The following is a 23,054-nucleotide window of genomic DNA, read 5'->3' as shown; positions in this document are numbered from 1 at the left end:
GGTGGCGTATCGATTTAAGGGGCAGGAAAGGAGGGAGTGGGGTGGATTTTGGCCAGTGATAGCAATGTCCATGGTTTTGTTCCTCTAGTCCTCAGATCTGAAGATAACAATATCCAATAATGTTGGTCACAATATATTTTTGTGGTGGATTTCTACTTTCTTCAACTCTTACTTTGATCCTATCAGGGAATAGGAATGGTATTTTTTTGTATATGATGGTAACAGGGATGTAATTCTGCCTCAGATATATGCAGGTAAAAGAACAGTAGGTTAGGTGAACTGACACTCCCGTTATGCATGCATCCATAAATCAATTGACCTGGTAAGGGATTGATACTATATGGTCATACAATATCTAAAATATAAAAGACTTATGTCCTCAATAACCAACTTGTAAACACATAGTAGACCTAATAAGATACATTTTACAGAAGGAAAGGCTTTCTTTGAGAAGGGGGTTACAGTAGTGCAATAGACCACACACACATTTGTCTTGCACTCTTGTAGATATTTAATAAAATTCATGTTTAGGGTAAGACGAAGAGTACTAGGGAAATTGAAAGTGGAAATGCAGTTAATGAAATAGGCTACTGTATGAAAGGCATTTCTCTCAACCTCCTGCAACTGCAACTGCTCCAGCCTATGCCACCTGTGTCTGACTATTTGCTTTGCTTCTCTATAATTAGTGTTCTCTACATTGTGGCACTCTAAAGTAATTACTCTCCCTTCTGCCAATCAAAACCAAACATCCCTCAACTTCTGGCTGCTAGTTTCAAGCCCTTGGTTTGCAAAAAGGAACATACGTAAAGCTATTGAGCAACTGTTTGTTGTTGACATTTTGACTTTAAGGCTAAATGTGAATCAACTGGAATGGAGATACCCATTATACTAGATGTTGTTGTCCCTGAGAGTCTTAAGGTTGACGTTACTTACAGATGTCCGAGAGAGTTGTGTCATGGTATCGTACGCTGTTGTATCACAAAAGTGATTGTGTGGGGAAAAGATGATCAGTCCTTGCAGTGAAATACACCGATCAGCCATGACATTATGACCACCTGCCTATTATTGTAAAGGTCCCACTTTTGTCGTCAAAACAGCCCTGACATGGCATGGAGTCCTCTAGATCTCTGAAGGTGTGCTGTGGTATCTGGCACCCAGAGGTTAGTATCAGATCCTATAAGTCCTGTAAGTTGTGAAGTGGGGCCTCCATGGATTTGACTTGTTCGTCCAGCACATCCCACAAGATGCTCGATTGGATTGAGATCTGGGGAATTTTTAGGCTAAGTCTGAGTTATCACTGATTTGACATGAGATGATTGGCTGAGGCAGTGGAGCATCCATCAAAGTCACGTAATATCACAGCCAACTGGACATCCTCAAAGAAAAGGGAGGGAGAAAATATGAATCGAAACCTGCCTATGCTTTATGTTGCACACTTCTGTACACAAGCACCGTTCCTGAGAGACAATCGTACGTGAACAATTTAATGTACAACTTCTTCGGGGAGCTGTAGCAACGCAGCCTGTATGGACACGGGCGCTGTATGCATTAACCACTCTCAGTGTAAAAGCCTTTCCTTGTACCTGGTCCAAAAGAGCTTTTACTAGCTCTGTCTTTACTCTCCTCCACATGCTCGCCCGGCCTCACTCCTGATGCAGGGAATTAATATGAAGAGTATTGTTTTAATGTCAGACAGACAAGCAGCCTCTCTTAGACCAACGGCACTATCATCTCTCTCTATCTCTTTTTCTTCAATATCGTTTTAATGGGATCAGATGTCTTTGATATTCAGGAGAAATGAAGAGATGTTGAAGAATAAAGATGGTGTAGTCATAATGAACATCCATTTCTGTCTGTCATCGCTTTTAATTGTATTCATGGTAATGGTGATTTCTTAGATTTTGTCTATTCATTTGAAATGCAAGCCACTTAAAATATATCAGATTAAACCAGACGATTCAGTCAATCAGCTAATGCCTACAATATAAATAATCAAGGTGGTGAACAAATTCTGAATACATAGTAAAGGGCAGTACCTGAGCCAAGATGCACATCTGATGTTGTCAAGGGGTCCACTCTATTTGATATCCTTACATAATTAAACAGAGAGAGAAAGAAAGATGGTCTAATAATATGGTTGGTGGACAGGTGATAGCTTCATATGCCACAGAGATCAGCCATTTTCTAAATGAATGATCTTTCAACCAATGTGGTTATATCTGACCTGATGGTAGAAAGATTGATTCCTGAGAGTGGAAGCAATAATAATTGACCCTTTATTTCACTGTCAATCAAAATGATGCACTGCCATAGTAATTTAATGTCAACAGTTTGGAAATATAGGTTGTATTAATAGCCTAGATATTTTAGTCCTAGTGTTGTATGGCCTAACTCATATCGTATTTCACGAAAGATGTGTTACTTGTACGATAAATTGCTTATTTCAGAATAAGTGGTGGACTTGTTGATGGAAGGTAGGAATGGGACACAAAATGCTGATTTACCAGTACTATGACCAAACAGCTTTTTTTCTTTAAATGGTGTTTTGGAACTGAAAACTTTTCTTTTTTTTCATTTGGTGACAACAGTTCTGAAAAGGGTTGATGATGTGTGGGGGTGGTAAGTGCATTGTACTTCATTTGATTACTCATTGTCTAAATTGGTTGCTTTGGTCAGGGTATCCTGCTCAGTCACTGATTATTGGAGACTTCCTAACTCTAATTACATCATTATAGATGTGGAACAAAAACAACAAAAAAACATTTTAATAAACACACGCCTTTCCTTATTCTCGTTTTTTTTCAATAGCCAGAACAAATGACTATGAGTTCCACGACCTCAAAGAATGCATATGCATTCAGAACAGTTCGCCAGTGCAGATGCGAACATTGAACATTGAACATATTCACCAGATTACGTTCACAATTTACCCACAAATATCATGTACTTTGATTAAGAAATTATGTAAATTCAGCAGACACTTCTATCCACGCTGATGTGCAGGTGTGGATCTTTTGATTTACATTTACATTTAGTCATTTAGCAGAAGCTCTTAACCAAAGCAACTTACAGTAAGTACAGGGACATTCTCCCTGAGGCAAGTAGGGTGAAGTGCCTTGCCAAGGACACAATGTCATTTTTGCACGGCCGGGAAGCGAACCAGGGACCTTTTGATTAATAGCCCGACTCCCTAACCGCTCAGCCATCTGACCCCCCGATTTACAGACAGATGCTCTACCATTTAGTTACTCATATCCCCTTCTCATAAAATCATCTCTTGGTTGAATAGGTAAGAACATGCCACATATCAAATGCCTCCCATAATGCTTCACAACAAGTTAATTGTCCTCTCCTCCTCTAGAAGACTTTTGCCATGAATAGGATCCCTGTGTCTTCACTCTAGTTGCTGAGCTCAGTTGAAGTGAGAGAGTGAAGAAGTACTGAGCCATCACTATAGTCCTGATTACTTCAGCAAAAATGACAATTCAGCGTATGGGTCGTAATTGTGGTTGGGACCCTACGACCTTACTCGTGTGAAGCGACGGAGAGTGATAGGGGTGGGGCCAATATTTGTCCCCAGGGTAAAAATGTGCTCCACTCATATAGGCGGCAAGAGATGGATGGCCATAAGTCTCAGCAGTTAGCTAATGCTAGCATTTATATCTATTTTAGCAGTTGGAGGCCGTTTCTTTCAAAAGATGTTCTGACAGACATTCTTGATATATATATATTTTTTGGGGTACTTTAGATTCCATGAATTCCATCGTGGATATAATATTACTGTACAGACTGATATGATTCAGAGCGTATTAAGTCCTCATATTTACTGCTGCAAGTAAATGATCGGTTGGAACATTCTTTGAAACTTTTGCATAGACTTTGATTGAGTATATGATTGGGTCTCTTTTTTATGTGTTAATTCATGTTTTACTATATTGTCCTGTCATACTATGTGTCACCACCAGGAAAAACGCAATGACAATAAAGGCATTCATTCGTAATGTTTTTGTTTTTTTTATGGTTATGTCAGAGACTTATGCTGAACATAAAATAAATGGAGGGATATATACGCTGGTAAAAATGAGTTATCAGGTCACTGAGTTTAATGGATAAGAACAACATGTGGATGTAAGTATCATAAGCACTTGCTTTCTCTTTTCTCCTCATAGGTATTTACTTATTTTAGGTCAAGGAAAAACACAGTAATACCCCATCTTTACCTTCATGGTCTGAACTCATTTCAACCTTGACTGCTTTGGAAATATTTCTCAAAGCAAAAACCTTTACAACTATTCCATTAGATTGAAAGATACATTGTAGATATGGCTATCCAAACTGTTCTCCAAGAGTCCTAACATCTTGACTTGTCCCATAATCCTAATCACTGCTGGGACAAGAGACATCTTACTCTTGTTCAGATGATACCTCATCCTGTCCTTTATCTCCCTTCTCTCCTCCCATCATCATCCACCCTTTCCTTCCTTCCAGCCTTTCCCTTAGGTGTCTGATAACTGTGGCTCTCAAACACAGTCAACTAATGGCCTTGCCTTGCCCCTCCCTCTGTGAGAGAGTGAGAGAACGAGAAAGACATAGGGAGGGAGGGCGGCTGCAGCCCTCCAATGTCCCCAGGGCCCCTTGCCTGCCTGCCTGCATCTCACTCCTTCTGCTCATTGCTGCTTGTGGCTCAATACCAAAACCCCCTGGCTGGAATCACAACCCTGCCAGACAGCCAAGAGAAGAGCTACTGTGTGTGGAAGCTACTATCCTGTCACTTGTATCTTATCCATACAACCACGTCTTCTACTTGACAACAACACTACTCCTTTCATTGAGAAGACCACGTTTTCCATCACGGTTATGGCATTGAGCACCTCTCCATGGACGTTCCCACTGGCCTTGGCTCTGCCCCTGGCCCTCACTGCACTCGGCTGGGCACCATCACCTGTCCTGGGTGGGTGCCCGGCAGCCTGCCGGTGTTCCTTTGCCATGCTGCAGTGCTTGGAGCCTGATGGCATTGCCAGCATCCCTGCACTGGCACCACAGGAGAGCGAAAACGTCACAGAGATGTGAGTGTGCTTCGTTGGTTGGTTGTATTGGTTGGTTTGTCTATCGATAAGTTCTGTCATGCCTCTTGCGAATGCGTTGATTTCTATCATGTCTTTTCTTTGATATTGTTCTACCTTAATATGTTAGTCCTTGTATTTTGTCTTCGAGTATTTTACACTGGAAACGTTGATTTAGACCATTTTGTTGCTTTGATGGTAATTCAGGTTGCAACTGTATTGGTTTGTACTTGGTGTAATGCTGTAATGCTTGGCACAGAACAACAAGTGTTCAGAAGTTTCACTGCAACAATAGAAAGATACAACTTGTCACCTCATGGCACATCTGCGGCATATTTGCATCAATTTGGTGTTTTCAATAGATTACAATTTCGACCTAAAGACAATATTGATGTGGGTACATCAATATTGTACAGCATGGTGGGTTGGTTTTGAAAATTGTGACAAACAGTTTGACAACAACATGGGGTCAATGCAAACTTCAATTAATTTTTAGGATGTCTTGCACTTATATTCCAGTATTGGAACTTGGGGAGACCTGAGAGAGTTATGTGTATTAGAGAGTGAGGTTTACGTCATGTTTGTTTACCGGTTCATGAAGTACTTTTATAACCGGAAGACTACAATCTAATTTGTGAAATCTAAGGTAGATATAGGCTCGATGTGGGTGGAAAGGAATTTCCCAATTATATCCCAAAAAGAGTAATCAGTCCAAGAATTTCTGGTCGTTGAGGTTGTCGTGGTCTTGTGTCACTTGAATTAGAACAACCTGGTTTGATACACTGTAAGAAGACACTGTCCATGAGAGCAGGACTGATGGTAGTGATAGTACTGATGGTCAAAATGTGCATTATAGAGTACATGTGTAAGCTATTCTTCTGTTCATTTCAGAGAACAGAAAAGCCACTTCTGTGATTCACAGTGATTCACAGAAGCCAGCTACACTCTTAACAACGAAGTACTGGTAAATGAAAAATATGTCAAGATTGAATTATGGCATAATTTTGCCATACTGCCATGCTGTTCTGTCTTTTTTCTCCTTTTCAGAAATGGGCAATTAACACTTGTTAAAAACGAACCACATCTGTGAACAGCTATACAGAAGTCAATTTTGGTCACCTCTGCTTCTGTCAAGTAGTCTTTCTTTCTTTTCTTTTCTCTCTTTCTCTCTTTCTCTCTCTCTCTCTCTCTCTCTCTCTCTCTCTCTCTCTCTCCCTCTCTCCCTCTCTCTCTCTCTCTCTGTCATTTTGTTCGTTTTTTCTGTCGTTCTCTCTACAGCTTTTTCTTACTTTCAATCTCCCTCCCTCACTCACATTCTCTTTCTCTGTGTTTCTTGCCTTCTCTCTCCTCACTCTTTGAACACCTTCTCTGTACCTGTATCTAAACATGAAACCCCAGACTTCAGAAGCTCTTCTACATCCACTATGAGTCACTCAATCAATAAGCAAGAAGGCTCTGTTGGCATGTGTTTACCTCTCCATGTAGTGTGCCAGTAAATGACAACACTTTACTGTGGGTGCAAAAGAACACTAGCTGATATGAGAAACAAACAAGCAGCCATTAACTGAGGAACGAGCCAGAAATTCATCATGTGCTAAGTTATAAATGCAATTGTAAGAATTGCCAAGCGAATGCCCCCCACAGGAGAACAATGGATGATATATTACCCACTTGGCTCAATCCAGTGAGGGGGGGGGTGATGGGTGATTCTGGTTCCACCTGCCCTCTTATCACATTACTGCTGCATGGGTCAATCGTACATGCATAAATATCTGTTTGTGTGCCACACTGTAATATAAACACAGAATGTACAGACTAACTAAGAGAGACCATGTTTTCTTACCTCAAAGAACAAAGGCTTGGTTGAGGGAAGGTTCTATAATTCATCAATCATTTCATATTCACCTGAGATGGATGACAATTGAGCACAAGATGGTGTCTTACTAAGTTCAGGCAATACGTTTAGTTGTACATTTGGCCTTATTGTGGTTAGAGGATAAAAAAAAGATATCTACAGTAACAGAACTTTCCATGAACTGGATTTTGTTCTCATTGCTCCATCTTCCTCCATGCCTTTGTCCCCCTCCTACTCCTTCACTCCCGCCTCACCCTTAAAAGAGAGAAACTGTTCACATGAATGCAGCCATGAAAATCCTTCATAAATTGGTTCAACTTGGTTATTTAGTTGATGGTAAAGATTTGTGGCCTTGTATAGAGTGATCGTTGAATTGAGTTGTATGAAGTGTCTAGATGAACCCAGTAGACATCATCTGAAAAAATGATCTAACACTTCTAAAACATTGACTATTATTACTTTCCATAAGTCGCTCTGGATAAGAGTGTCTGCTAAATGACTAAATGTAAATGTATTGAGATTCTCAAAACCAGATTGAGTATGGATATTTCTTTTGTTGCTTTTTATTATTGGTCTTCTCTGGTCTGTGACCTGTCCAGAATAAATCATGTGAATTATCCTATTATAAAATATAATAAACATTTGAACGATTGTGTACAACATTTTACTTTTTTGGGGGGGGGGGGTAATTCATTTAATTAGTCAGATTAAATGAATTACTTCTAAACTCAAGTCTAAGGCAACAATTGAATAGTTCTGTTGGTTTTATGAAATCATTTTTGTTTTCCTCCCCCAGTTACATTGAAAACCAGGTTACCCTGGAGAACATTACAAAACATGACCTTGAAAACTACAGGGAGCTGAAGAACCTGTGAGTAACTTGGCCTTGTAGGCCGACATATATACTTTTCTGCTTGTCTGAGTTACTTCTTCAGTTCAAACCCCAATAACTCACTGTTCTGACGTTTTTGTACGATCCAAAGTTGGCTCCACTCCATACTGATGTGACATTCATGTATTAGTTGTATCAAGCCTTCTTTACTGTAATAGCAAGTTGTGAATAGTCAGTAATGCAGTATAGGTAAAGGACTAAATGTAATGTAAATGTGGTAATGGGAAAATGCTCTACTGTTTCTGAATCAGTCAGTGAAATCAACCACTTACTGTAAAGTGTAACTCACCTAACAAGTGTTTTTTCGCATGTAGATTTCTTTAGATAGACATAGTCTAGCTTGGTTTAGGTGAACATGAGGAATACATTTTGAAAAAGTGAGAAATTACAATTGTATTATCATTGGCTAATCTATTCAGTGATTGTAACAGTTCTTTATTCTAAAGCGACAGCCATCAATGCAGTCTTAAACTTACAACACAAAAGTGAATTCCCTTTATAGCTCTTTTATTAAGGGCTAAACATCTTGTGTTAAGTGTAAGTCAATATCCCAAAGAGGACTTTTAATTTCAATATTATTTGACTAGTCTTTGTGGACCTGTTCAATATCTTCTGTTCAGAATTGATTATGATTACCTAGCTTTTCATGTTTATCGTGTGTGTGTGTGTGTTATGTGTATGTTGTTTATTGTGTGTGTGTTTTTGCATACCTTTCCTAGCACCATCACATTCTGCAAACTGCAGCATATATCTGTTAATGCCTTCCAGAACAACCTCAAGCTCCAGTATGTGTAAGTGTCCTTGTTTTTACTTAAGTACTGTCTTTCCTCTTCATGTCTCCAAACATGCTGTGGGCCAAAATGCCTTGTTGATGCCAGAGGTCAGAGGAGAATGACCAGACTGGTTTGAGCTAATAGAAAGGCAGCAGTAACTCAAATAACCACTCGTTATAATCAAGGTAAGCAAAAGAGCATCTCCGAATGTACAACATGTCGAACCTTGAGGCAGATGGGCTACAGTAGCAGAAGACCACACCGGGTGCCGTTCTTGTCAGCTGACAACAGAAAACTGAGGCTGCAATTCGCATGGGCCCACCTAAATTAGACGATAGAAAATTGAACATTAGAAAAAGATTTCAGCGGCAACATTCAGATGGTGAGGTCAGAATTTGGCGTAAACAACATGAAAGCATGGATCCATCCTGCCCTGTGTCAACGGTTCAGGCTGGTGGTGGTGGTGTGATGGTGTGGGGGATATTTTATGGACACACTTTGGGCCCCTTTGTACCGGCAGAGCATCGTTTAAAAGCCACAACCTACCTGGGTATTGTTGTTGATCATGTCCATTGCTTTATGACCACAGTGTACCCATCTTCAGATGGCTACTTCCAGCAGGATAATGTGCCATGTCACAAAGCTCAAATCATCTCAAACTGGTTTCTTCGACATGACAATGACAGACAAAATCTCAGCGGAAGGTTTCCAGCACCTTGATGACTCTAGGCCACAACATTTTTGGCCAGTTCTGAAGGCTAAAGGGGGTCTAACCCAATACTTGTAAGGCGTACCTAATAATGTGGCCATTAAATGTAGACAGTTCCACTGTATTTTCAGAATCCCCTGTGGACCATCTGTAGATGCTCAAACCATCAAAAAACGAACATAATTACAATAACAACTCAGAGTTAAAGTGTCAGCCGAAAGTAATTTACAATTTGTTGATGATTTATTGAGTATATATCTTCAGATTCACTTAGAAAATAGTGTTACCATGTAGACACATTTAGTTCATATGTTTCTATATTTTAAACAATATTTAAAAGCCTAATGTATGCATTGGTGGAAGGCACTATGGCATTGGTTACTATAGTCATCACAAAGTTACTTAAATCTAGGTAGTGCCTCTTTCAATTCTTGTGTGGCCTTTGCTGTAGACACGCCAGTTATCCTATCCATCTGTAGTTGACCCTTATCGTGACCATCTTGTCCTCATTGTTTTACAGAGTGTGTGCGATGTCCAATGTTGTTTACTAGAAAGGCCGCCCTTTTGGGTAAGGAGGAGGGGGTCTGAGACTGGGTTGGGGAGAAATCAGAGAAGACATCCACCAGTCACCTTTTACTCGCTCGCTTTGGCGGATTATTGACAACTGATGCATAATAAATCCACTCCACTAAGGGTCCATTATCACTTAATCAATATTTTACTGGAGGGGCTGCAGAGTGTAACAGATGTGTCTTATAGATTTGGGGACTTCACCCAAAGAGCACATGAACATGTGGTGATTGTTACTTTGATACTGTTGTAGAAGGGGTGTGTGTGTGATGGGGGGTGGGAGAGACACACCACATCCATCTTTTTTTCCTCAACGTCTGTCACTTGTTTACCGATAACCGCTGTTCATTTTGGATGTATGCAGAACTTATGCGAAGGCAGAGAGACGCAACTGCTATTCCCGGCTATGCTCCTCCCCTGTGGGCTGTGGAAGAATCGAGCTTGTAATAGATAGGCCCCAATGGCTAACCCATCTGACATGAACTTTTGGGAGATGGGAAAACAAATAATTTAACCCCTGCTGGCCCCCTTTGCCCCTGCCAAAGTGAATATGTATCGGTTTGCATCAGAGCCCTCCCTGGTGTGGTCTGCTATCATCTTCTGAGGGGTTTTCATTTACCTGCTTGGTCATCTGAGGATCAGATCAGAGCAGTCGTTCAACAGCAACTTGAGGAGAACTACAATCCTAGTAGTTAATATATGTCTAACAATAGTATCTTAATTACATTACCTGCAGTATATATTTTGTGTAATGCTGTATCAACTGTATTTGAACACATTCAGATCCAAAAAGTGCAAGGCAAATTCATCAAGCTTATTGTTTGGTTCTCAGACTGTGACCAAACATTGTTTTCCTTCAGACAAGTGTTTATGACTTCAGAGTAATTATCTAATGCACTGAACATTGAGAGAACATGAGAGGCCTGCCAATGGTGTGATAAGAAACACTTGCAAATTTAATTTATCAGTTTCCATTTGGAGTCATTAATGTTTTCAGGCAAAGAATAATTCAAAGCAGTTATGCATTGTACTAAAGTTATTACTGAAGTCACTGTGGGACAGCAGTTTCTTTTCAACAGTTAGAAGAAACTGTAAATTCAGGTGAAGCATATATTGTGTTCTGTATGGGCATGTAACAGTAGCATTCAGATGATTTATGCTGTTGTATGAAGTGTCCACATTAAACCCATGAACTCAGTCATATTTTATTCATTCTGTAGGAACCTGGCATCCAACTCTCTGGAGCACATCAGTTGGAAGGTCTTCCATTTTCTACCCCTGCTAAACTTGTGAGTAAAACACTGTAAACAAGTATTTGTGGATTTGTTTTCAGTAGACCCAGGGCAAACAAATAGTGTCCCATTCATTGTTTGTCAAACCATGAATCGTGTAATCCAAATCAGCCACTTTATATTAACACTATTACATGTTCTTAAACTCATTGCAGGAGGTGTAATGGCTAACAGCCCCCTTGTGTCAGTGCTCTAATAGCAATGCCCGAATAGCAATCGAAGCACTCCTTTAAAGGAAGGAATGGGTTTTATAATTTCATGTATTTTATGACAAATAATTGTTTTCTTTCTCAGGATCTTGAGGGACAACCCGCTTGTGTGTTCATGTGATATTCATTGGCTCCAGCAATGGCAGCAAAATGAACGTGGCGACCTGGACAACCAACTACTGCATTGCTCCTCTGATGGCCACAGCCTATCATTAAATTCCTTGGTCATGGAAAACTGCAGTATGTAACATTGACATAATTGTGACCTTATGGGAATCTAAGAAAGATTCTACTTTTGGTTATATCTGGTAGAGAATGATATGTTTTTTTGAGGATTTCCTTGCAAACATGGCAAACATCTTATAGTCACTGAGTGTACATGGAGTGCAACGTTTTGCTTCTTTATAAACATGTAGTGGAAGCTAATGAGATCACATCGCTCAACTTTCTTGCAGGTGTCCCTGAGGTGACCATCCTGCAATCCAATAACAAAATCCAGGAAGGTGGAAACCTCACCTTTGAGTGTCATGTGACAGGAGTTCCCATTCCCATCGTGAGATGGCGCACACACCAACTGCACTCCCACTACTACATACAGGTAGAGGAACTTTATCCTTGTTAGACATACATGCCATCATCTTTATTAAATGAAATGAAATGATACTGACACACTAGTATCTCAGATGTATTGTAAACCTTTACTTGAATAGACTGCTGTGGTGTTTCTCCTCATCTTCAGGAACGGATCTGGGGCGCCACCCTGGAGCTCGTCTTACATCTGACAAATATGTCCTCCAAAGACAACCTCCACAACTTGACCTGCGAGGCTGAGAACCAGGCTGGACCTGACGATGACATGGTTATGCTGGACATTGAATGTAAGTGCCAAACAAAATGCTCAACCAAGCTCTTGAAAGCTTACACACTCCTTTAAAGTTCTCGTCATTAATGTATGATTATCCGATTATCCGAATGAGCACTCTGTGTTCCATTTTCCACAGATGACATGCTGGAAGCCAGAAAGAAAATGTTAGCACATAGAGTTCTGAGTAATGATATATGACTTGAAATAGAGCACCCCCTTCCCGCCTCACTTTTCATTACAACTTTGTGCCAGCTCTCGCTCATTCTGCAAAGATGCAGTAAGGTCAAAGAAATACAGCATGAGAACAGTCCAAGAGCTTCTCGCCGTCAAATGCATGCTAATTATATCATGTAGCAACTATACACTGGAGAATTCAGATGTTGTTTACTCTTCAGCCATGCATTAGTGCTGTCTGAAAGTTCAATTTGAAATCTTAAAGTTCATTTTGAACACCATCAAAGAATGACAAGACCCACTGGGCCCAATGGAGAGAGCGTGTGATGCATTAGCAGTACATTACTGAAAATATGGCTCAAACTGTATCATTTATCATCGCCTCAGTGACACTCATTGGAAAAAAGCTTGAACAGAGTGGATGGGGGACTAGTCAACAGGAGCCAAAAATGCACGAGCATCAAGGGACAAATGATGAGCGTTCGAAAAATGTCTGCTGATAACCATTGTGCAATCTGATTTGAGCTTTTGGCTAATGGATTTTTCCCTCAAACTCCGGAAAAAGGCTTGGTTGGCGGTGATTGGCAGTCAGTAAGTGCGTTAGCATGTCTAATCTATCAACATCAGCTCCCATGGTGGACGGACACTCGTTAACCACCGGTCCTTTAATTACCCTTAATTACTGCCCCCGATCGGAGGGATGTTTACAGGGCTCGGTCGCTTCATGGAGTGTCTCTTTGTACCACAGATTCATTTGATTTGTGTAGCCATTTCCCATGGAACATAATAAAACCAAGTAGTGTTGCTGTTGGGTTTGAAATACCAAAGCTTTGCTTCTGCAAAATCATATATATTGGCCAGGACAAAGTAAGGACAGACTGACATTTAACCTCAGAAGAGGGTTTATTTTTCTTTAATGCTTAAATTGGGTCATTTGAGACCATTAGTACAACCATGTGGATTGCAAATTTTTGCTAGTGATATTGCTGACAGGAGCACACACAACGGCACGCATGTCTAGTATCTTGCTTCGCGCTGCACTTTCTCAGACAGGGTCATGGGTTAAGAGCAGTGGAATGAACGTTGAAAAAAGAAGGGACTTTGTCCATCAGCTCCATCTTCGATCTAGCAGACCATTTCCTCTAGCTTCTCGTTTATTCCAGGTAGCCTTTGTGGTTAGGGGCCCTATAGGAGTCCCAGATTCATTATTCATGGCAGGTCAACAGGTTCAGTACAGGAAGACAACATAGACTCATAACTCATAATGAGGAACCTACTGTAAAGGGCTCTTTAAATGACATTGCTGACATGCTGGTCTCTTGCTATTTTACGTTACCTTTTTACATTTAAACAGCTGATTATGATTTCAACCAAGGGTAACTAAAATGTTTGTCATTCTTGATGCTCTTTAAACTTCTACAGTAAAAATCCAAAGTTTTCTCATTTTATTAGTCCACGTTGAGTGATTTTCCACTATTTTCCGATCCCTCCACAGTTCCAGTCAAGATCATTTTCCTAAGAGATGCAGAGCCACAGCACCACTGGTGTTTCCCCTTTGCAGTGGACGGCAATCCAGAGCCCACCATCCGCTGGCTGTACAACGGCTCTACCCTCAATGAGACCCGTTACACCTACACACAGCTCATTCCCGACTCAGACGACGGCTCCGTCAAACATGGATGTCTGTTTCTCAACAAGCCCACCCACCTTAACAATGGCCACTATACCCTCATAGTGGAGAACAAACTGGGGAGTGACCGAGTGACAGCCACGGGCAAGTTCATGGACAACCCCTTTGACCTGTTTGATTCCCCAGAGGGAATGTTTCCTGGTGAGCATGTGGCAATTAGGATTTTGTTTTCCATTCCAGTGGATATTCAGATTATTGGAAATTCAAATATTAAAATGTATGCTTGGAGTAACTCCATGTTTCCTCTCTCAATGCCAGTCCTAAATGATGATGATCCAAGTAAGTGTTTTGAATGATTCCTGAGATTTATATTACTTCAGTCGATGGATGGATTGGACTCATTGGAAAATTCCACTCCACTGTGAAGTCAAAAATTCTGTCATTCTCACCAGTATCAGCAGTCTGTGTTCCATTTCAATATTTGTCAAATTGCAACAAATACTGTATGAAGAAGAAAAACGATTCTATTACTAACCAAAAACTATACATTTATTTTGTGTCTATAATTCGTACAGTTCCCACCAAGAAATCTCTGGAGGATGTCACTGAAAACTTGGAGAGTCGAGTGTTTGGGGTAAGTGAATATTCCATTCATCTAAAATGTTAATAATATTTCAGTGCATGGTATGCTTATCCACACAATGTTAATGATAACGCAGTTAGCCGTTTTGCTATGTACGATTCCTCTGATTGATACTCAACTCCTGTCTTTGAATGCAGGTGTCTGTGGCAGTGGGGCTAGCAGTGTTTGTTTGCACTTTCCTTCTGATCATGGTCCTGGTCATCAACAAGTGTGGCCAACATTCCAAGTTTGGCATTCATCGTAAGTTACACTCAATGTCCAAAAGTCATGATACACAATTCAGAAAAGGAAGCACAGAACAATCAAGCTTACCTGCAATTTTCCCCAGAAAGACTTGTGCATTCTTACACTTTTGTAATACGATGCCTCTAACACTTAATACTATTTAATTACATGGCAATTTCTACTGTATGTACGCATAACATATTGCTGTGTAGTTGCATGCTAGTTCACGTAGGTCTAATGTAAAGTGTTGCCAAGAAAACAATGTGTCCCAGGGCCAGTGTATATCTCCTTGAAAACATTACACCACTTGCCTAAATCCAAAGGGAATATGGTGTAATCTAACATAGTTCTAAATGAAGATGTTATAATTGATATCATTTTGTATGTATATATAGTCCAAGCATAATTAATCTAAAAAGACTTTGCAAAAGAACATCCACGCTGGACGGAGCTATACCGCCTATTTTTCACCTCCCTGTCATCACTGAAATGGCCAACCGTTCCGCAGCAGGAATTGAGTTGCTTTTGGAAAGTAGTGCACAGGAGGCTGTCTAATCTAAGGTTTCCTCTGAGCTGTAACTTTGCACACTGTCAGCCCCAATCCACGGTTGGCTAGAGTGCCTTAATTACAGCATGCAAAGTGAACGGCGTCGGAAACCCTCCTGTAGCCACCGCGGTGTGGGCCATTAAAGAAGACTGATGGAGGCCGGCTGGGTGCAATATATAGGTCCTCTTGGAGCCCCCCCGCACCCCCCCATCCACATAACGCCAACTGGCCTATAAAGTGCCTAAGTGGACGTGAATGCCTAAGTGCCCCCCTCCCTGACGTGTCGGTTCGTTTTCGCTCTCCCCTGCTCCCATCCTCCATTTTCTATCAGGATGACTCTGGGGGGTTCTGTGGTTTTCCTCCTTGAGTGGGTTTTACGATTTTAGGCACACTTGTTTGGCTTTTAATAGGCTAGCGCACCCATAGCTGCTTACTGTTCAGACTCACTGTCCGAAGGGTTTTTGATTCTTTTCTTCGTTTTGGTGTTTTTTCAATATTGTACTGATTGCGGTATTGTTGATGGCTGTGATTAGTATTGCTTGTTGCGAGTAGCCATAGGTTTTGAGAAAAACAGCAACATCTATTTTAAGAACTGATAATTGTCTGACTAAATGGGCTATTGATGAGTTGTAAATGCCTGGATTGGAGTAGAAAGATTTGAAACATGACATGAAAAAAAACATGCATCTCCCCGTCTCCTTTTTCTTCCTCTGTCTTTCTTTACCTCTGCCAGGCTCGTCTGTTCTGGGCACGGAGGATGACATGGCTGTCTCCCTTAGATTCATGAACTTTGGGGCCAGCCCCCCCTCCTCAGATGAGGGCATTTTGGACACAGGCATGTCCAGCTTTGTGGAGAATCCACAGTATTTCTGTGGAATCATCAAGGATAAAGATATGTGTAAGTGGAAAAAGTGTTTTAAAACCTAATTACAACTTTTATCCAAAGCAAATGGTGCATATGGAATGTATGACAGAAGATCAATGATCTGATTATCATTGCTGTAATCAGTTTGGGTTCTAACATTCTTTAATATTGGAACTTTGCATGGTTGAACATATATTGGTGTTGCATATAACTGCCCATGATAATGAGCTTTCTGTTTGTCTTTGTCTGACAGCCTTTCTGTCTTTGTGTGCAGGTGTACAGCATATAAAAAGACAAGACATTGTGCTGAAGTGGGAATTGGGTGAAGGTGCATTTGGCAAGGTCTACCTTGCAGAGTGTGCTAACCTCAGCCCTGATAGTGACAAGATGCTGGTGGCCATCAAGGTATGAGAATGGGTTCCACAGTGTCTTGTCTGGCGTAATTTAAACTATTTAATATTAATTACATAGACATATCAATCTTTGTAGTACTGCTATGAGATGTATTGAGTCTTTTTGTATATTTGAACGGAAATCAAGAAATAGCATTCTTTGACTTGCGACGCAGACTCTGAAAGATGCAAACGAATCAACACGGCAAGACTTCCAGAGAGAAGCCGAGCTCCTCACAGTTCTTCAGCACCAACACATTGTCCGATTCTATGGTGTTTGTACTGACGGAGAGCCATTGGCCATGGTGTTCGAATACATGAGGCACGGAGACCTCAACCGCTTTCTTCGGTACGTATTGTGCCACGTGAAATTGACAGCACTGTTCACAGGATCTAAGTTATGAACATGTGAGCTCGTTGAGTAATAGACAGTTGACAATAAGGACAGTATGTCCTTATTGTAAATAGTTTGCTGATCTAGTCTAGGCTGAGCCATTTTTAACTAGCTAAAGGAATTTATTAGATTAAACATGACTGCTGCAACCTTGATCAATTCTTCTTTAAACACCACTGTTCCAATCATTCTTCAACAAAGCCCCTTAATTGACTTCAACAAAGCTATAGCCACTTGAGCGAATGTTGGTGGACTGCATGGGTCCACAGTGCTATGCAAAGGTTAGCATACTTAGCAACTGCAAATAATTAGAATACTATTATCTTTTGGTCATGTGATTCGAGACACAGTTTGAGCATCAGTAGGGGACACCGACATAAACTGTTCCGTCTACAACCTTGAAACAATTTGTTTGTATTTGGAGGCAACTGAATGGATGCTATACTGTAAGCCATGTTGTTCGACACCACTTATTTTGCACCTGGGAAATAGTCTGGGACGCCACTGAAACAGATGTAGATGGTACATGTCTGCCAGGTGTCCATGAGGCCAGACTAACAATGAGACTTGATGAGGAAACACACAAATACTCCCCTTTCTGTCTCTCTATCCAACACACACACATACACACACAATACTTGAAATATATGTTCAAGGATGGGATGGATGAAAATCACATTTCCACCAGACAGACTGGATGTGTGTGTCTAGGCCCTACATCCCAGCTGCTTTTCTACTCTACCACCTGCCTGTTAAACTAATAGTGATTGTATAGACTTCCTTTGCAAAATGGAAAGAGAGCACGTGACAAAGTGGAGAGGTCGACTATTAGGATGGATGGAGACATGTCAATGGTGATTTTTTCATTCGGTGATTGGATTCAAATATGAGTGGGTGTAAGCTGGAGACTTGAGAACAACTGTGGAGCAAGGCATGGTTGTCATACGTCTCCAAATTACATTATGGAGAAATTAATACAAGGCTTATTACAAGCCTTATGGTCCATATTAGCTTCGTCGTTAAATTGTTTTATTATGGCATGGCCTCATGCTGACCATGTATTACACTTTACAGATCTCATATACATCCAAAGGCTTCAATTTGTAGATTGCATGGTTCAGTCATGCCCATTTCACCGATGCATCATCGGGTCAAGCAAAGGTTGTACACTGAAGGGCCAATACTAGGTCAACACTGAATGTTAAACCATGCCTCACCACATCTGCCCACATAATAAGCTTGGTTTCTTCTGACAGAAGTCTCATACCGCTTGGTTATAGCATATAGCTGCATGTCTTGTCATATCCCAAATGCCATTATGATAACCTTGACCTCCTCCCTGTCACCACCCCACCCCCCACCCCTAACAGAGCCCATGGTCCTGATGCCTGTATCCTGGAGGAAGTGAAGATAGCACCTCTGGGCCAGCTCACCATTCCTCAGATGCTTCAGATCGCGGCCCAGATTGCCTCAGGAATGGTTTATCTGGCTTCCCTTCACTTCGTCCACAGAGACTTGGCCACACGCAACTGTCTGGTGGGGGAGGGTCTGGTTGTCAAGATCGGAGACTTTGGGATGTCCCGGGACATCTACAGCACAGACTACTACCGGGTATGATGGTTGAAATGGAATGAATTTCTGGGGAAACTTGTATTGACTTGAGTAGGGTTGGTTTTATGGTTGGGGTTTAAGCCTATTTCATCTCTGCAAGTTATCAGACCAGAGAGTTCACAGTTGGTGTGGGTTGTGTTATGGTATTCATTATTTGATTGGACAGGTGGGTGGACGTACCATGCTTCCCATTCGCTGGATGCCTCCTGAGAGCATCATGTACAGGAAGTTCACAACAGAAAGTGATATCTGGAGCTTTGGCGTGGTCCTTTGGGAAATCTTCACCTTTGGTAAACAGCCTTGGTACCAGCTCTCCAACAGTGAGGTAGGCAAGTCAGCATACATCTGTGGCAAAATAATGACACATTTACAGGGAATGTTGTTTACAAGAGGTTTTGCATATCATAGAAATATGACAGAATGAGATGGAAAAGAATAATGACTGTACATCACTTTATTAAACTCAATGCACTGCATGTTCCAAACAAAACCAAGTACATGATGAAACGTATTACTTTGCTGTTTGCATAGCAAGGTCTGAGCACCAGAGTTTCCAGCATTTTATTCACAGCCAATCAATAAGTTCATAGCAATTAAGGGCAGTCCAGTTTCTTGAGGTTGTGCACCAAGAAGTGGGACTCCGTTGTGACCGCAACTCTGCCATTACAACTCAGCACCCTCTCTCCTTTCAAACAGAGGGTGGATCACTTTTCCCGTCGACTCAATTGTAATCTCATTGGGCCTCATTTTCAACCAGGGCCAATGACGTTTAACCTTGTTAACCAAATCCAATGATTGACATGTGTAATTATAACTGTTGTTAGCTAAGGCAGTGATAAATCATCAACTCCACAAGTTAGATGAAGAAGGGCACCGGCCCTTTTAAAAGACAGAATCAATCTTGGTTGATGGAATCTGATTGAAAGCTCATTGTTCGATGATGTAGCTCGGTGCTGACAGGTCTATTATGTTCATTGGATTAGTCCAGTAGTAAATGCATACAATTCTCTAGCTCTTTAAAGAAAGAACCCAGAGTAATCCAAGTAGACAAAACTAGATTTACCAGTCATTGACAGTGAATAATTAATTCACTAATTCGTTTTCTATTCATAGCACCATTAAGTACTTTTTATGTCTTTCTTTTTGCCAAACTTTATCAAAGCAAAAAAAAACTAAAACTTCAACGAGAATCAACGTGTAACCATTGTGGTTGACATAATTATTTTCCATAAGCCAATCTGACTATCAATATGTCTCTCTTTGGAGGGTTGTTTAGAGAAACATCCCCAGAAATGAACTGTGTAAACACTATAAAACATGACACTATCTGAACCTAAATCTACTGCACCCCCAATAGGCCATTGAGTGCATTACACAAGGTCGAGAGCTGGAGAGACCGCGGACCTGTCCTAAGGAGGTGCACTTGCTGATGCAGGGCTGCTGGCAGAGGGAGCCCCAGCAAAGACTAATCATCAAGGACATCCACAGTCGCCTCATGGCCCTGGTCAAGACCCCCCCAGTCTATCTTGACATCCTAGGTTAGAAAAGTCTGAAGGTACTTGAAAGAGGGGGCCTGGGGAAGAGAAATGGAGCAGTGACCAGGGGCAGGTTGACCGTGAAAAGGGTGGTATGGTAGAGTGTTCGTCGTTGATGTTAATGGAATTGATCCAGAAAGACTAAACTTCTCATTCCACCAAGGGTGAAAATGTCCACATTACAATGTCAGGTACTGGTCATTTTCTGGAATAATGTAAACAGTTGGAGAGAGGGAAGAGATATTGAAAGTGGTGGTGAAAAGGGGGGGGGGGGATTCTTCTGCTTTTGTTGAAGCCTGAAAACACTGGCGTGAACTATGCTGCTTCAACTGTCTTTTACCTGATTGGTCCAGGCTCAACCTTATCTCCACTGAGTGAGGAGGAGACTGAGCATCTAATAACTGTCAAATGTTTACTGTTTGATTGTTCTTTAATTGACTAGGGTGTCAGGCTGATGAGGACTGTGCATGGCTGACATGTTGACTAAACTTAGAGGGAGTCACTGTTGCCTAACAAAATGAACAAAACATTTTTTGAAATGGATTTTCAAGGATTGTGCTTCTCTGCTCATCTTTCTAGGGCATTCTTTTCAGAAGTGAATGGGTTCTTGGCTGTTAAATACCCTGTTAAGTCATTTGTGTGATTGCATAAGGAGTCCGTTATTTTTGGTAGTTTGATACATATGTACTAACACACAACAATCATCAAAAAGTGTAAAATAATAATTCCACAGTTATTTTAAGAATTGTCACTTCTAAGTTATGTACCAGTTAACTGAATCAACAGGTGTTGAGGTGACCTAATCCAAACTATCTATCTATATATATGCCACCAGTGAAACAACTGAACTTTGTTTTATTGTCCTCTCAGTCTGTCCCTTTGGCCCCCTTCCGAAACAAGCAGAGTTGAAGCTGTCTATCCACTGCAAATTACAATTAAAAGTCCATATCCATACGTCCCTCTTAATTGGTTAGAAGGTTGACTATGTAATTTTTAAAAATCCATTTAGCAACGACTTTGCAAGGCCTTTAAAAAAAGAATATGAAGCCTTAATTATATTTAACATCAAGGCAACCTCTTTCCACCTAAAGTTTCTGTGAAAAATTATTAAAATGCTTTGGGGGCACAATTTTAAAAGAAGCATCGTGCAAAGCAGTTTGAAAAGAATTGATCCGTTTTGAAATACTGAAACTAAGTCGTTTCAAAGTGGTGGCTATTTGAAGGGCAATTAAACAAAATACTGTAATTCCTTTAAAAACGCATTGACTATAAAAGTAAATAATCACTGTTGAGGCAAGTTTGTTTAAATTGGCTGAACGTTGTCCTTCTCAAAATGGGACATTTTCCCAATTGATTCTATTTATAGACTCTGTACAAAGCACTGGAGTTGTAAATCTCAACGTTCATGACATGTATTGTTATTTATTTTATCAACATGTTGACTGTTTTCTTTCTATTATTCTACTATTGAAAGAAATATTTTCTAAAAGAAAGGGTTAACTTGTGTCCCTGTACTCTTCATGTTTTCTGACATGTTAACTATATGTACATGGTTGTGTATGTACAGTGTGTGTATACGTCTTACTGTAAATATGTTGCTGTTAAAGGGTCGTTGGGTGTTTTAAAAAGTGATTCACAAAGAGAATGATTTAGCGACTGAGCGATACAGTATGGTATTTAAACATACTGGCTTAGCCACAGCTACTGCTTTCATGGAAATCTAAACAGTCTTAGCAGTCACCATGCTAACCTTCAGTAACCTTTGACATCAAAATCATGTGCAAAAATCCAGTATTGGAAAGATAGTGACAGATTCGGTGAGATAGTTTCGAATGTAACAGATGGATGAAAGGGATTGAAACTGCAGAGGGAGAGTGACAGATGGAGGTGAAATGAAAAGAGGGGTACAACCATACGACTCAAAACAAATGTATGTGCAAAACAGCAAGCTGCCTGGACCATGTTTCAATTCAACCTTTCACCTACAAACGAGAAAGGAAAGTATGTGTGATAGAAACAAAGTAGAGTGATACCTTGGAATGTAAATATGTAAATACTGTGTCACTGTTACAGAAGAAGTCATCTTTAAATCTTGTTACATAAGCACTTTTATTATCTACTCAATTAAAGCCACCATTGGTTTAAGATATCAGTCTCTTCCCTTTAATTGATTACATACTGTAATGAGTAATCTCTTTGAGATGGCACTATAGAAACTGTAGTTTTACTATAATAATTTCCAGATACTTCCATATGCTTCAATATCAGTTTGCATTGCTAAAACTTGAACATGTAGGTGAAAAACTGGAGGGAAACTGCTCGTAATCATCACCTTCCCAAAAAGTAAAAACATGACTTTAATGGGCTCTTTCCACGTCATATTTTCCCCTCTCACTTCTTTCTTCATAGACACTCTCTAGGGAGTGGTAATGGATTGTGAGTAATGCTATCGCTGGCTCTCTCCCTCTCTTCAGTGTACTGGAGATGAAAACATATCTCAGACCGATGTGTGGACCACTGATACTGTCTGTATGGAAGCTCTTCATAAAGATGATAGGTACACGGAGATTTCCTGCATGTACCTTGAAATTACTTGTGACAACCACACAAAACCACAATACATGATTCAGGTGTTATTCATCTATAAAAAAAATTATGATAGTTACATGAAGATAGTTATATGTAAGATAACGGTGTACATATTTTCCATCAATCTAATATAATCAGGAACAAGCAACATTTCATGGAGTGAGGGCTACAATGGTAAACCTTGTATTGTCCTGCCCCCTACTGCATTGACAAACACATGC

The 23,054-nt window shown here is 40.5% G+C and overlaps 1 protein-coding gene across 4 annotated transcripts; it reads left to right on the top strand.

The window, feature by feature from the left end:
- The first annotated feature begins 4,661 nt into the window (after positions 1-4,661).
- Positions 4,662-22,391, top strand: ntrk1 (neurotrophic tyrosine kinase, receptor, type 1). 4 transcript variants are annotated; one of them, XM_047029111.1, is made up of 17 exons: positions 4,662-5,066; positions 7,715-7,789; positions 8,530-8,601; positions 11,083-11,151; positions 11,449-11,603; positions 11,819-11,961; positions 12,103-12,241; positions 13,898-14,233; positions 14,351-14,371; positions 14,608-14,666; positions 14,813-14,915; positions 16,181-16,345; positions 16,587-16,717; positions 16,881-17,053; positions 18,469-18,709; positions 18,876-19,034; positions 20,067-22,391. In XM_047029111.1, exons 1-17 carry the CDS (start codon positions 4,858-4,860, stop codon positions 20,250-20,252), a joined length of 2,436 nt encoding a protein of 811 aa, XP_046885067.1. In that variant the 5' UTR covers positions 4,662-4,857; the 3' UTR covers positions 20,253-22,391. The 4 variants fall into 4 exon arrangements, with proteins under 4 accessions (XP_046885067.1, XP_046885059.1, XP_046885050.1 ...); XM_047029103.1 differs by having other exon boundaries at positions 16,566-16,717; XM_047029094.1 differs by having other exon boundaries at positions 13,898-14,371.
- Positions 22,392-23,054: the final 663 nt, after the last annotated feature.

This window comes from Hypomesus transpacificus, chromosome 2, assembly GCF_021917145.1.
Source record: "Hypomesus transpacificus isolate Combined female chromosome 2, fHypTra1, whole genome shotgun sequence".
NCBI classification, from domain to species: domain Eukaryota; kingdom Metazoa; phylum Chordata; class Actinopteri; order Osmeriformes; family Osmeridae; genus Hypomesus; species Hypomesus transpacificus.
This window is presented reverse-complemented; position numbering and strand designations above follow the sequence as displayed.

Bases quoted from the DNA above. Each gene is read 5' to 3' on its own strand.
- ntrk1 (XM_047029083.1), top strand. From the start codon at position 4,858: ATGGCATTGAGCACCTCTCCATGGACGTTCCCACTGGCCTTGGCTCTG. The intron at 8,602-11,082 runs GTAAGTGTCCTT...TTCATTCTGTAG, and splicing joins AACCTCAAGCTCCAGTATGT to GAACCTGGCATCCAACTCTC. The intron at 19,035-20,066 runs GTAGGCAAGTCA...CACCCCCAATAG, and splicing joins ACCAGCTCTCCAACAGTGAG to GCCATTGAGTGCATTACACA.